Source organism: Eulemur rufifrons, chromosome 17, assembly GCF_041146395.1.
Source record: "Eulemur rufifrons isolate Redbay chromosome 17, OSU_ERuf_1, whole genome shotgun sequence".
Lineage (NCBI taxonomy): Eukaryota > Metazoa > Chordata > Mammalia > Primates > Lemuridae > Eulemur > Eulemur rufifrons.
In genome coordinates this window covers 49,319,436-49,333,656 of record NC_090999.1, presented here as the reverse complement: position 1 = coordinate 49,333,656, position 14,221 = coordinate 49,319,436, and the positions used below count along the sequence as shown (strand labels likewise).

General features: G+C 42.1%; 1 protein-coding gene across 1 annotated transcript in view; it reads right to left on the bottom strand.

Annotated features, from left to right (window-relative positions):
• Nucleotides 1–14,221, bottom strand: part of ANKDD1B (ankyrin repeat and death domain containing 1B) — a 49,106-nt gene that overhangs the window by 17,599 nt on the left and 17,286 nt on the right. Inside the window, 3 exon segments of the mRNA XM_069492232.1 lie at nucleotides 100–198; nucleotides 11,113–11,211; nucleotides 11,998–12,092. Of these exon segments, the coding sequence (XP_069348333.1) occupies nucleotides 100–198; nucleotides 11,113–11,211; nucleotides 11,998–12,092 (293 nt within the window).

Below are 14,221 nucleotides of genomic sequence, written 5' to 3'. Positions count from 1 at the left end.
AAACATCCCATCCCCTACATGTATCTTCACGGGGTATCTCCCTGGTATAGCCAACCTCGTGGTGCTAGGACAAAAGCACTTAACGTTAGGATAGCTCACTTCCACCTTCTGGTGCAGATCCACATTCTCACTGAGAAGAAAGTTGACAAGGGATTCGTGGCCATTCCGGGTTGCTATCTGCAAACCACTGACATTGAGCTGTAAGAGACACATGGAGAGCGAGTCCCATTAGAATCCAACCTGCTCTCTGGTGTTTATCACGTGGTAATCAATTAATATAATGAAATAGTAAAACTATAGTCATATGCCACATAACAACGGATTTTGGTCAACAATAGATCACATCTTCAGTCCCCAGCCCCCATGCTGCAGACTGGTACCGGTCCCTGGCCTATCAGGAACCAGGCAGCACAGCAGGAGGTGAGCAGCGGGCAAGTGAGCGAAACTTCACCGGTATTTACAGCCACTCCTCATCACTCACCAGCTCCCCACATCCGTGGAAAAATTGTCTTCCATGACATCAGTCCCTGGTGCCAAAAAGGCTGAGGACTGCTGAAGTGGTCCCATAAGATTATAATGGAGCTGAAAAAGTCCTACGGCACAAGTACTTACCATTGTGTTACTATTCCTTACAGTATTCAGTACAGTAACGTGCTGTACAGGTTTGTAGCCTAGGAGCAATAGGCTATCATATAGCCTAGGTGTATAGTATGCTATACCATGTAGGTTTGTGTAAGTATAATGACTAAATTGCCTAACACATTTTTCAGAATGTATCCTTGTCATTAAATGATGCATGACTTATATTTAAAAAAGAAAATCCAATGTGTTTCCAATTATTTTGGGGTACCATTACTTCTAAGTGTGCCCCATAAAAGCATCATAGTCCTAGGAATCATATGTGCAATGGACTGAATATTTGTGTCCCCCCCCCCAACTCCTGCAAAAAAATTCATATGTTAAAACTCTAATCCCAATGTGATATTAGGAAGTGAAGCCTTTGGGAGGTAATTAGGTCATAAGGGTGGAGTCCTCATGCATGGGATTCATGCCCTTATAAAAACAGACCAGAGCTACTAGCTAGTTCTTTCTGCCACGTGAGGACGCAGCAAGACAGCTGTCTGTAAAGCAGGAAGAGAGACAGCCCTCACCAGAACCTGACCTGTTAGCACCCTGATCTCAGACTTTCAACCTCCAGAACTGTGAGAAATAAATGTTTGTTGTTTAAGCCACTCAGTGTTACAGTATTGTTTTTATAGCAGCTAAGACATTATGCCTCAGGCAAATATGCATTAAATCCCTGTTTTCCTTCTAGAAGTATGATGTGGACTGGAACCAGGTCTTCTCTCTGTATACTCCAGCAAACCCCCTCTTTGGGCCAAGATAGGTGACTTGATATTGGCCCCAGGAAATGCCTCAGCAGTTTCTTGCCCCCGCTGTCTACTACCAGGGCCCCCTCTGCTAGGTAGGGCCTCAAAGTGAAAAATGATTTCTGCCCATGTGTAGTGTTCCCCCGTCACCCTCTTGCTCAGCTGCTGCAGCACCTCTTGTTCCCTGAGCACAAGTGTCTGCACTTGGTGCCCAAGCTAGAAGGCTTGACGGCACGGCCGGCCATCCTTCAAAGGGCCCAGCGCAGTGCCTTGCAATAACACAGGGTCAATGAATTAGTGGTTGACTGAGTAACTGTAAGATTGCTACAAAGTACTTTCGGGTCTTTCAAACAAGGACGCTGTGGGAGACTGTCTTCCCCAAATGGCTGCATCAGTGTCTCCTGCCCCACCCACCCTTCTGCAATATGACCTTGCCACTCCCCCATCGAGAGGTAGGGCTTTTCTCTCCACTCCTCTGAATCTGGGTGGACCTTGTAACTGTTTCAGCCAATAGAATACAGCAGAAGTGGCAGTGTGCCAGCTCCAAGAGTGGCTTTTAACTGGCCTGAGAGCGGCTGCTCTCTGCCTCTTATGATGCTTGCCCTTGCAATACTTTGTCTTGGAACCCAGCTGCCAGGCTGTAGGAAGGCTGAGGAACCCTGAGAGGCCAAGTGTTAGTGCTGAGCCCAGCCAGCCCCAGCTGACAGCTGGCATCAAGTGCCAAGCATGTGAGTGAGCCATCTTAGATATTTAGCTCAGTTAAGCCTTTGAATGACCAAAATCCTGGCTGACATCTGACTGTAATCATGTAACAGATCCAAAGTAAGAACCTATTAGCTGAGCCCAGTCAACCAACAGAGTCATGAAAGATAATAATACATTGTTTTAAGCCACTGAACTTTGGGCAGGTTTGTTATGAAGCAACAGATAACTGGAACAGAAGCTAACAGGAATGCTACGCTTATCTCTGACCAGCTGAAATCTAGCTTGAGCTGATGCTAAGTGCCTATGTGACCTCGGATAAGTGCCCCACCAAGTATGGGCCTCTTTGTCCTCATCTGCAAAAATGGCATAAGCGTCTATATTGGTTTTCTATTGCTGCCATAACAAATTGCCACAAACTTAGTGGCTTAATACAAATGGATTATCTTACATTTCTGGAGGTCGGAAGTCTGAAATGGATCTGAGTAGGCTAAAAAAATAAAAGTGTTCTCAGGCTTGTATTCCTTCCTGGAGGCCCTTGGGGGAATCCGCTTCCTTGCCTCTTCCCGTTTTTAGACACCTCCTATGTCCTTCGGCTCACTTCTCCCTTCCTCCGTCTTTAAAGCCAGCGACAGTTAGCTGAGTCCTCCTCACACTGCATGACTAACCACCTCTTCCACCTCCCTCTTCCATGATAAAGGTCCCTTGTGATTACATAGGGCCCACCTAATAACCCAGGAGAATCTCACTGTAACGATCAGCTGATTAGCGACCTTCATTCTATCTGCAACTTGAATTCCCCTTTGCCAAATAACATAACATATTCACAGGTTCTAGGAATTAGGATGGGAACATCTCTCTGGGTAGGGAGCATTAGTCTGCCCACTGTATCATCCTACCTCTTTTTCTCAAACCATAGAAATGCTGGGAGTATAACTGAATAGTAAATGTGTACAGTAATTGTAACTATTATTTTAGTAATTCCATAAAACATTATTGAGTACCTATGTTGTGCCAGGCACTATGTTAGGCTGTGGAGGGACATGTTGGTAAACAAAACTCTGATACTACATTCCAGTGGGGGTTGGACGATCAATTGATCCATAGACTGGTAGACTGGTAGATCAATAAATCACTAGACTTAAAATAAATCTGTTTATTAGGTTCTAGGTGTTATTAGAAGAATAATATCAGCTAGTTGTACGTGCTACAACAAAAAGTAAAGTAGCATGACTGGATGGCTACAGTGGGTGATTAAGAAAGCCGCCTTGGGCTGGGCACAGTGGCTCACGCCTATAATTCCAGCACTTTTGGAGGCTGAGGCAGGAGGATTGCTTGAAGCCAGAAGTTCAAGACCAGACTGGGCAACATAGTGAGACCCCCGTCTCTACAAAAAAATTAAAAAAAAAAAAAGGCCAGGTGTGATGGCCTGTGCTTGTAGTCTCCCCTACTCAGGAGGCTGAGGTGGGAAGATTGCTTGAGCCCAGGAGTTCGAGGTTGCAGTGAGCTATGATTGCCTGGGCAACAGAGTGAGACCCTGTCTCTAAAAACAAAAACAAACAAACAAACAAACAAAAAAAAACCCCAGCTTTTTTGGACAAGGTGACATTTAAACTGAGAGCAGAATGGTAAAATGTGGCCCCACTGGGAAGATCTGAGGCCACCTAAAGCAGAAGGAAATTTGTGACGAACTCAAAGCAGGAATCTTATAGCAGGAGGAGCTATGGAGGTCTGCAGCATTTACCCCTGAGGCACTGCACACAGTGTGTAGGACCTACAGACTTCTTAAAAGCCAAAGAAACCTTTGAAATCTAAAAAAAAAAATTATTGGCTCCAAGATAGCAAAAGAAAACCATGAAAATGAAGTAAATAAATATTTAATTGACATTCATACTTCATTGATTGTTAAATGTAATATTCATAAAATATTCATTATATTTGTAAACAATTTGTAGGTTACATTTTTTCACCTCTCTTAAATTCCCAATTAGGTACACAGAGTTCTAAGAAATCAGAGTCAATCATAAATTAGGTGAGTTTGTCGTAGCCAAATAATTATAAAAGCAAAAACAGCCTTTTAGAGTAATTAACAGCAAACAAAAATTTATTTCAAGTGGAATGTGCGAGCACTTAAATATGTTTGATAAGACATGAGGTTGGGCCTGCAGAAATATGAGTTCTTAGGACCTAGAAAAGTCATCATCAGACCCAGGGCAGTTCATAAGGCCCTGAAAAGAGCCTGCCATCCAAACTCTGGGCAGCCCCTCCAGCCAGCACAAAAGGAGGAAGCCTGCTGTCCACTACATTCATAATCTCACTCTAGTTTCCTCCTCAGAAGTGACTCAACTCGGGCCGGGCGCGGTGGCTCACGCCTGTAATCCTAGCTCTCTGGGAGGCCGAGGTGGGTGGATCGTTTGAGCTCAGGAGTTCAAGACCAGCCTGAGCAAGAGCGAGACCCCATCTCTACTAAAAATAGAAAGAAATTATATGGACAGCTAAAAATATATATAGAAAAAAATGAGCCGGGCATGGTGGCGCGTGCCTGTAGTCCCAGCTACTCGGGAGGCTGAGGCAGTAGGATCGCTTGAGCCCAGGAGTTTGAGGTTGCTGTGAGCTAGGCTGACGCCATGGCACTCACTCTAGCCCGGGCAACTCTAGCCCGGGCAACAGAGTGAGACTCTGTCTCAAAAAAAAAAAAAAAAGAAGTGACTCAACCCTTTACTGGCTCCCCTTGCTGATGCGGGGCGGGGAGCACAAAAGCAATCTGGTGACCAAGGCTGACAGTGTCAGCAGGTGAAGCATTTCCAAGCTCAAACACAGCAATCACCTACAGCTGTGAAAGCAAAACTGCGTCTGCCCCACCCCATGGAAACGTGTGTCCACACTGCTGTTTCCTTGCTTCACACTGCTTGCCTCACCAGGGCTCCACCGGGCTAACAGTGTAGACAGCAGTGGGGGCTGAGGTGGTTGATCTAAGCAGTGTGATAAGGAACTCGGGAAATACTCTAGAAGAAATAAAAGCTGAAAAATGGACTCAGGACAATTTCCAGGCTGCCTAGAGCCTGTTCACAAGGTAGCCGAGGCATTGGCTGTGAGGATATGGACAATAGACTGCCTGCAGTCTTGGTCCGGTGGGAGAATGTTCTGTTGTGAAAATCACTACAAAACAAAATCCCTGTGAGGGCAAAGTAATCAAATACAGAAGTGAGGGAGGGGACAGAACCATGGAGTGTGCCTAAGAGAGTCTTGCTAACCTGGGAGGCCTTCCCAGTGACTTAAGGGGGCTATAGACTGGGGACAGGGCAGACCCTGTGCAATGACTGAACAGTAGCACAGCTCTCCACATTCTGAATATTTCATGGCGCCCATGAATTCTTAACTTCGTTTGCTTATTACATCAATAACCTTGCAACTTCAGTGGGAATCAACTCACCATCTTCATTTCCACTTTCCCTTACTATCCTTGTCTCTCTCTATATATAAAATCGAATATTATTATTATGTTAACATTTATTTATATTTTATTATTCTATATTGTTTTCAATTCATGTTCTATGATGAAAATTGTCTATATTGCAATATAATTTTAGTATCTATCATTAAAATTTTTAATGGTTATATAATTTCCAAGAAATAGATGCCAAGCTTTTATTTTGCCTTCTCCTACCATTCATTCCACATATATGCTGTATCTAATTCTCGGCTATTGGAGCTAACTTTATTATCTATTTTAATGCATGTAGCTAGCTTTTCTCTCTTTTTAGAGTATTCCCTTAACATAATTTCCCACAGGTGAAAAGAAAGTGACAAATTGCTTTTCAAAGGGGTTATACAAATATATACTCCCACCAGCAGGACACAGGGTATAAAACATTACCAGTTTGGGACTTTATTCTCAATTCTAGTGTTTCACTTTGTACCTTTTGAAAAGGAATTGTTCATACAATGTGCTGATATAGATCTCTAAGATATATCGGCAATCAAAAGAAATAAATAAACCAAGATGCAGAGCAGCATATACTATATGGTATGCTACCATTTATGTGGTGTTTGTGTATATATGTGTGTGTGTCTAATCGTATTTTCCATGTGAATGCATGGAAAATTCCTGGAAGACTAAATAAACTATTAATGATGTTAGTTCCGGAGAATGACATTGAGATGTGAGGTTGGAATAAGACACTTTTTCATCATTTACCCTTTGGAACTTTTCAAATTTTTTTGTCATGAGTTATTTCCATTATAACGAAATAGAAAAATAGAAAAAGGAAGTAAACTATCTGAAAACAAGGCCATTGACTTCTTTTTCCCCCAGCATCTACTCTGTATAAGCCAGGCATGTACTAGGCTATGCAGAAAGCAAAGTAGAATAAGAGTATCTGTGTTTAAGAAGTAACAAGTACTTGCTCCTTTTGTCCCATCTTCAGTTATTCCTTCCTCAAGTGAATAGAAAGAATGGTATTGCTTCAGAGGAGATGTTAAATAGGGAATATCAGAAGTAAATCATTAATTCTTACCAAAACCAAAGCATATTACAAATATTAATTCAACAAAATCCCAGTGAGTATATTGATGCAGAACCAGAGTCCCCAAAGAACACTTAAGCTCCTACTGCATGAGTGAGAATGCCTGGAGCACATACTTTATTTGGAATGTTGATATCACTTCCTGCTGCCAGTAACACTTTGCTGCATTCTTCATGGCCTCCTTCAGTAGTCAGAAAGAACAGTGTTTCTCCATTCTAACAAAAGGAAATGTGAGTTAAAATTAATTGTCCCTTGTCGTGGAATGAAATTACTTGACAAACAGTGTGTTTTCTCTATACCTTTTGTGCTTTACTCCTAATAACAGATAGCATTTTGTCTTCAAAACAGTGTTGCATGAAAATATATATTAAAAAAAGAATAGCATTTATTGAGCAACTATGTGTCTGCTGATACTGCCAAGACTATGTGCTTTGGTACAGTTAACTCACAAAAACCTGTAAGGTCAGTGTTAATATTATCCTCATTTTACGTATAAGAAAAGCGGCAAAGCTAGGATGCAAGTCCAGCTGTTTGGCTCCAAAGCCAGCACTCTTAACTACTCTGCCACAGCGGCTCCTTTCAGACTTTCCATCCACCATTCACACTCTTCACATTTATTTACTAATTTATGTAGCAAACATTTATTCAACTGTGTGTACTGGGATTGGGAGATATATAGGATACAGACACTGCCCAGGAGAAAGTAACAGCCTGTTAAGAAAGATAATCTTGGAAAAGGGAATTATAATACAGCATGAAACATAAAAAATTAGAAGTACACTTGTACAAAGTACAGCTTTAATCTTTACAACTGATTTAAAATGTCACATGTCATTTTTAAAAAGTAATGTTAATTTTTTTAAAAAGTAATCTCAGTACTTCTCCTGAAACTCAGGATTAACACTAGTAGGATAAAGCGAGAGTTTAATTCAGCCCAACACAGAGGAAAAAGAAGGAACTGGTCCTACAAAATAGCTGCTTAGATATTTCCTGTTCCTCATGCTGACTCTTTTCTAAAAATATTGGAATGAAATACAGAATTCCTTCTCCATTTCCTAGCCATTTCCCCCTTTGGACATAGGGGGACATTGAAGGTAGGATTTCCCCTATCTTCTTAACAAGCACATTAGGGTAAGTTCAGAAGGCTTCACTTGTAGCTAACGAGGTATGAACAACCATGGTAACAGGAACACAAGAGCATGGACACCAGAGTTCCCATCCCAACAGGAAGGGAAAATAGCATCCCAGGCTGCTTCACCTCAGTGCCCAGGACAGCCATCTGCTTATAACGGGATTTCTCCCCATAATCTGTCTTCTCATTTTTTCCAGGAAAACAGATGCCAAAAGACAAACCCCAGTGGGAAAAAATATTTGCAAAAATGGGAAGGAGAGAATTCACACCTTTAATATATCAAGAGCCTAATAAACATTCATATTTTTGACCCAACAATCTAAGAATATACCCAAAGGAAATAGTGAGGAATTCAGACTAAGGTAATGCAAAGAGGTTTGTGACAGAATTACCTATAATATACAAAAACTGAAAGAAACTAAATATCCAAGAGCTAAAGAATAGTTAAATGAATTTTGGGCAGCTGCTAAAAATATACTGTAGGTACATGCAAAGCAACACAAAAAGAACTGGAAGGAAAATACATCAGATGTCTATAAAATAATTCTTTGAGTGTGGAAAAAAATATGAAACTGCTATTTATGTTTATATTTTATTTCTGGCACATGTCTTACAATATATTATTTATAAATGTATATGTGATAGGTATATGCCCAAACATTCTTTATTAATAGGAGTTTGCTACCAAGAGTGTTTGGAGACCACTGCTCTAGAGCATATACACATGGGTCATGCATGGGTCACTCGAACTGACCTGGCAACCGCCTATATCAAGAAGCAGAGGCAGCCCATGGCTGTATGAACATTATGAATCTTACTATCACTGTATATTTTATTTTGTGCAAATGAAACCTGTCATAATCTGCAATTAAAATTTGTTGGACTTTATGAGTTCTACCCAATGTGCCCTGACTCCAAAATAGCTATTAATAAAAGGTGGATGAAATCTGTGTGCATACATTCCAGTGATAAAGTTTTAAACAGAACAGGGCAAGCATGACTAAGACTTTAAATCATGGCTGGGTGCGGTGGCTCATGCGTGTAATCCTAGCACTTTGGGAGGCCAAAGCCGGAGGATTACTTGGGGCCAGCCTGAGCAACGTAGTGAAACTCTATCTCTACAAAAAATAGAAAAAAATCAGCTGAGTGTAGTGGTGCACACCTATAGTCGCAGCTACTCAGAAGGCTGAAGCAGGAGGATCACTTGAGCCCAGGAGTTGGAGATTGCAGTGAGCTATGATGATGCCACTGCACTCTAGACTGGGCAATAGAGCTAGACTCTGTCTCACCAAAATAAAAAGACTTTAATTCTGAGACTATAGGACCTGAGCTCTCCTATAGTTTTGTTTTGTTTAAGAGACAGGGTCTTACTCTGGTGTAATCATAGCTCACTGCAGCCTCAAACTCTCAGGCTTAAGCAACTCGCCCACCTCAGCCTCCTGAATAGCTGGGGCTGCAGACACTGGCCACCATGCCCAGCTAATTTTTTAAAATTTTTGTAGAGATGGGGTCTCATTATTTTGCCCAGGTTGGTCTCAAACTTCTGGCCTCAAGCAAATTTCCTGTCTTGGCCTCCCAAAGTACTGAGATTACAGGTGTCAGCCACCGTGCCCAGCCTCTGCTATGGTTTAAATGTTTGTGTCTCTCTGAAATTCATGTTGAAACTTAATCCCCAATGCAATAATATTAAGAGGTAGTCTTAAGAGGTGACTAGTGCATGAGGGCTATCTCAGTCAACCAGGTGGTAGACGTGATATAACTGTCATTGTTTGAGCCATGCATTATATCAAAATGGGTGTCAGTGGCTTAGAAGAAAATATCAGAAACAATAGTGGGATATCCTTTTAAGAAATGCTGCATCTCAAGCACCTATGGAGTTAAGGACATCAAGAATGAATACGGGCCGGGCGCGGTGGCTCACGCCTGTAATCCTAGCACTCTGGGAGGCCGAGGTGGGTGGATCGTTTGAGCTCAGGAGTTCAAGACCAGCCTGAGCAAGAGCGAGACCCCACCTCTACTAAAAATAGAAAGAAATTATATGGACAGCTAAAAATATATATAGAAAAAATTAGCCGGGCATGGTGGCGCATGCCTGTAGTCCCAGCTACTCGGGAGGCTGAGACAGGAGGATCGCTTGAGCTCAGGAGTTTGAGGTTGCTGTGAGCTAGGCTGACGCCATGGCACTCACTCTAGCCTGGGCAACAGAGTGAGACTCTGTCTCAAAAAAAAAAAAAAAAAAGAATGAATACGAAAATCAAGACTGAATAGAAGAATCAAACTCAATGTGAAGTTTAGGAATACTTAACCAGCTTATCTTGCTTATTTTGTCCTTTATGTATGATAAAGAAATCTAAGATACAAGTCTAAAAAACCCTTTCAATAGGCAGCATAAAATAGACTAAGTGACAAGAAAGCTTTTTTGTGTCATAGTTAAATTGGCAGCATTGGTGTTACATGAAATAATGGTGTGCCTTACAATCAATGGACTCTGCCTCCTCCTGCCACTTCATCCTCTTTGTTGCCTGTGAGTGCCTCGGTGGAGGTCTTCCATAGATCTTGCTTCCTCCATTTTGGCAGTCACCTGAGTGGGCCTCCCCACTTCCTGGCTCTCCCAGCACTAATCTACCCTTCAAACAGCTGTGATAGTTACCTGCCTACACCCAAGGTAGATCCCATCCCTCCTTGCTGTCTAAAACCCTTCAAGGTCTCTGCTGGCAACGCATCAAAGCTGAACCATCCTCTTGGTAAGCACAGCCTCTTACCATCTGTCTGCTGTAGCCCACTAGCTCCTGCTTTCCAAGCTAACTCTTCCTTAATTTCTGCTACCCTGAACTGGTCAGTCCCAGGACATACCACACTCCTTCTCTTTCAGGCCTTGATTCCTTTACATGGGCTCTTCCATCTGTCTGAAATATTCTACAGTTGTGCCTTCCTCAAACCCCCTCCTGCCAATGTCTATTCAAATGCCAAGACCCAGATAATATATCACTTTTTCTGTGAAAACTGTAATTTCTGAAACAGATTTTGCTCTGTGTTCACATGGTGTACTGTATAGACATCTATTATTGCATGTAGCCCAATACACTATTTTTTTGGATGTCCTTCTTGCCCTGCAGGCTTCTAGAATAAGAATACGTACTTTGTCTAGCACAAAGTACATATTAAACAAACTTTTTAAATGAATATATGAATAAATAAATGGATTAACAAATGAAGTACTGTGGGATACTTTGAAGAAAAAAGTAGGACTCTTTTAGCATCACATTTTATATCCTGTGTCACTAACATCTTTGTTTTCCTCCCCTTCTTTTCTTGAAAGCCATTCCTCCAACCCTTTCCCCTTTAAGCCCTGTGCCCACCTGTAATGAACACTTCCACGTACCTCATTCATCTCATTTACTTCTTGCCATTGAGTTAGCAGCACCTTCACTGCAGGACTGTGACCATGCTTTGCAGCAAGGTGCAGGGCAGTGTTTCCCTCCTGCAACAGAGGCACACTCAAGGCAGAATCCCCTGTGCAGGGGAACATGCCCCTTTCATAGTAAGGGCTGCAAGGGGGCTTCTGGAAGCTTCCATTTTGGTTAAAGCTGTGGTCCAGTGTGTGGACACCACATTATCTGCAGTTTTAAGTGAAATTTATAAACTTTTAAGTTTTAAATGAAAAGATGTAGCTGACTGAACCAGTAGGAAAAAAAAATTCATGCTCCTTGTTCTACCTTTGCTACCAATTAGCTAGCAAAAAGTGAGATAGCAAAAGTAATTCCATTTAACTTACGTGATGGTAAACTGGTGAAAGATTTCCAGGAGGTAATGTTAGCAATATCATACACCAAAAGATTTAAAAATATGCAGGACCCTTTGACCTACAATTCCACATCTAGGAATTTCTCCTACGAAAATCATCAAAGATGTACATATGGATATGGATGCCTACCCTTGGGGGTCTTCCCTCCCCATTCATGGGGGGCTGAGTCTCCAGGAGATTTCAGGTGAGGAGAAGAGAGGGTTGGAGTTGATAGTGGAAAAATCCATGTAGTCTCTTGACGTCACAAATGTCTATGGAGCAAAAACTGCCAATCTGGGCAATCCACAGCATAAGTGGATAGATTTGCACAGATGTTCCATGATTCTGACTGTAGTAACAATTTAACAACTCTACTGCTGACCAAAATGCCCTCACCAAATCTGCACACCAATTGTTACTCTCCCACATCAACTGGTACTACCCTTTCTCTTGTTCCCTGCAAAGAAATAAAGTCCAAATTACCTTGTCCTTTTCTGAAGTATGCAGATTAAGGAAGATAAGTTTTTCTATCATTTCAACATGGCCCCTCTCAGCAGCCAAAAGAAATGGTTTTCTTCCTTTCCGAAAATCAATCACAAAGCTCCAGCATTTATTACACCCTTAGTGAATAAGCAAGACAACTGGCAAAGCAAGCAATATTTTAAGGATGATGATGGGGCCAAGATGGTCCTTCTGGTCATAGCATTCTAGTCTCTTCTTAGAGGAGGGAGGTGACAATCTCTTTGACGTCAAACCAGATTTAGTTCTGGGCTGTCACCCAAAATTCTGAGGAACTCCACGTCAGTATGGAATCAGTTTCATGAGGGCAGAGAAGTGTACTGTCCATAAAGGGTCCTCCTAAGCATCAGGGCAGGCACAACATCACAGTCAGGTGACAAGACTCTCTTTCAAATGTAGCAATTTTATGAACTTTCTGTATTTATTCAATAGTTTTCTTACTCAACTATTTACTGAGAAGCTACTATGTGCCAGACCCCATCTCAGGCACCTGTGTATCACATTAAGCCTTGCCCTCGGGAGCCCCTGTGGAGAGGTACTAGGTGGGCCCAGCACAACGCCCCACAAAGCCTCCTGTGCATGTCTATACCCACAACATTTCCCCTTATCCTGGGGTCAGGGACTTAAAGCAGAACTCCAGCATAAGGGGAAAACCGTGAATAGCTAGAGATTTCAGAGGGAAAATAATGTGTGCCATGAGGTCGAAGCACTGTAAGAACAGTGTGTTATCAATGAATACTAAGAGGTGGCACTGACAGGGCAGGAGACACTGGGTTAGTTCTCGCCTTACAGACTGGAGCCAGCAGCCTTAATTAAATCTAAGGTTGTTAAACATTTTCTTATGTCTATATAAGAAAACAGCTGTCTTCTCAACTCCCCTTATGCTCATTATCCCCACTCCTCCAAAAAAAGAAGCTTCTTTGCATTTTGACTTTCAGAGACTTCCTCTATAGACTCCTTTAAACCAATGGAAATTCCCCTATATCTGTAGCTGCAACCAATCTAACACTGAACCACCAAACTCTTGTAAATACTCAACAAATATATGAAGAGTTTCTGAGGCCTTCCTTTCTAGTTCCCTCCCTCTCCAAACATGTTACTCTGAGTATTTATTTTTGATCACCAGATGGAAGTTTACATGTAGATTCAAAATATTTAGACTACTTTACCCATAACTTCTGGCTGTTCTAATCTCTCTGCTCTCAAGGATCTCTAGGCCATGGAGCTGGGAGACATCTGAAAAGATTCCCCCCCACCCCCACCTCCTGTCCTCCATCTCTCCCACCCCCATCCAAACTCTCCTTCTGTTTTAAAGGTCTCCTCCCAGGAAAGCTTCCTTGTTAGCTTTTGGAGTTTCCTCCAGGCCAAAGAGAAGGATTTTACTAAAACTGGTAGGTAAACAAGCTGTCAATCACTTTCTGTTGATAAGAAACTAGGCAAGAGGGTAATGCTGTGCAGGTGGAGCAGGCTCAGAGTTTATCAAATGCATTTCATGACTCCACAGTACCTTTAAACAAGTACAGATGGGAAACCCAATGCTGAATGAATAGACCCTGAGCTCCTGGCCCCAGCTCCAACTAGCTTTTCTTTTCTAATTTTTTAAATTGTGGTAAAATACACATAAAATCTGCCATTTTAACCATCACTAAGTGTACAGTTCAGTGGTATTAAATACATTCATACTGTTGTGCAACCATCACTACCATGCATCTCCATAACCCTTTTCATCTTGCAAAACTGAAATTCTGTTCCCATTAAACAATAACTCCCTATTCTCCCTTCCCCCCAGCCCTTGGCAAGTACCATTCCAACTGCCTTTTGCCAACACACTTGACTCCACTCACAGATCTTAGAAAAAAAGACTTTGTTTGTCTTTCCCGTTGATCAATCCAGTTTTCATATAGGACCGAAATTAGACTCAGAGAGTCTTCTTTCCCTACATGACCCAGTGGACTCATTATTTGCTCATTTCTTTCTTTCTTTTCTTTTGAGACAGAGTCTCACTCTCTTGCCTGGGCTAGAGTGCCGTGGTGTCAGCCTAGCTCACAGCAACCTTAAACTCCTGGGCTCAAGTGATCCTCCTGCCTCAGCTTCCCGGGCAGCTGGGACTATAGGCACGCACCACCGTGCCTGGCTAATTTTTTCTATTTTTAGTTGTTTGGCTAATTTCTTTCTACTTATAGTAGAG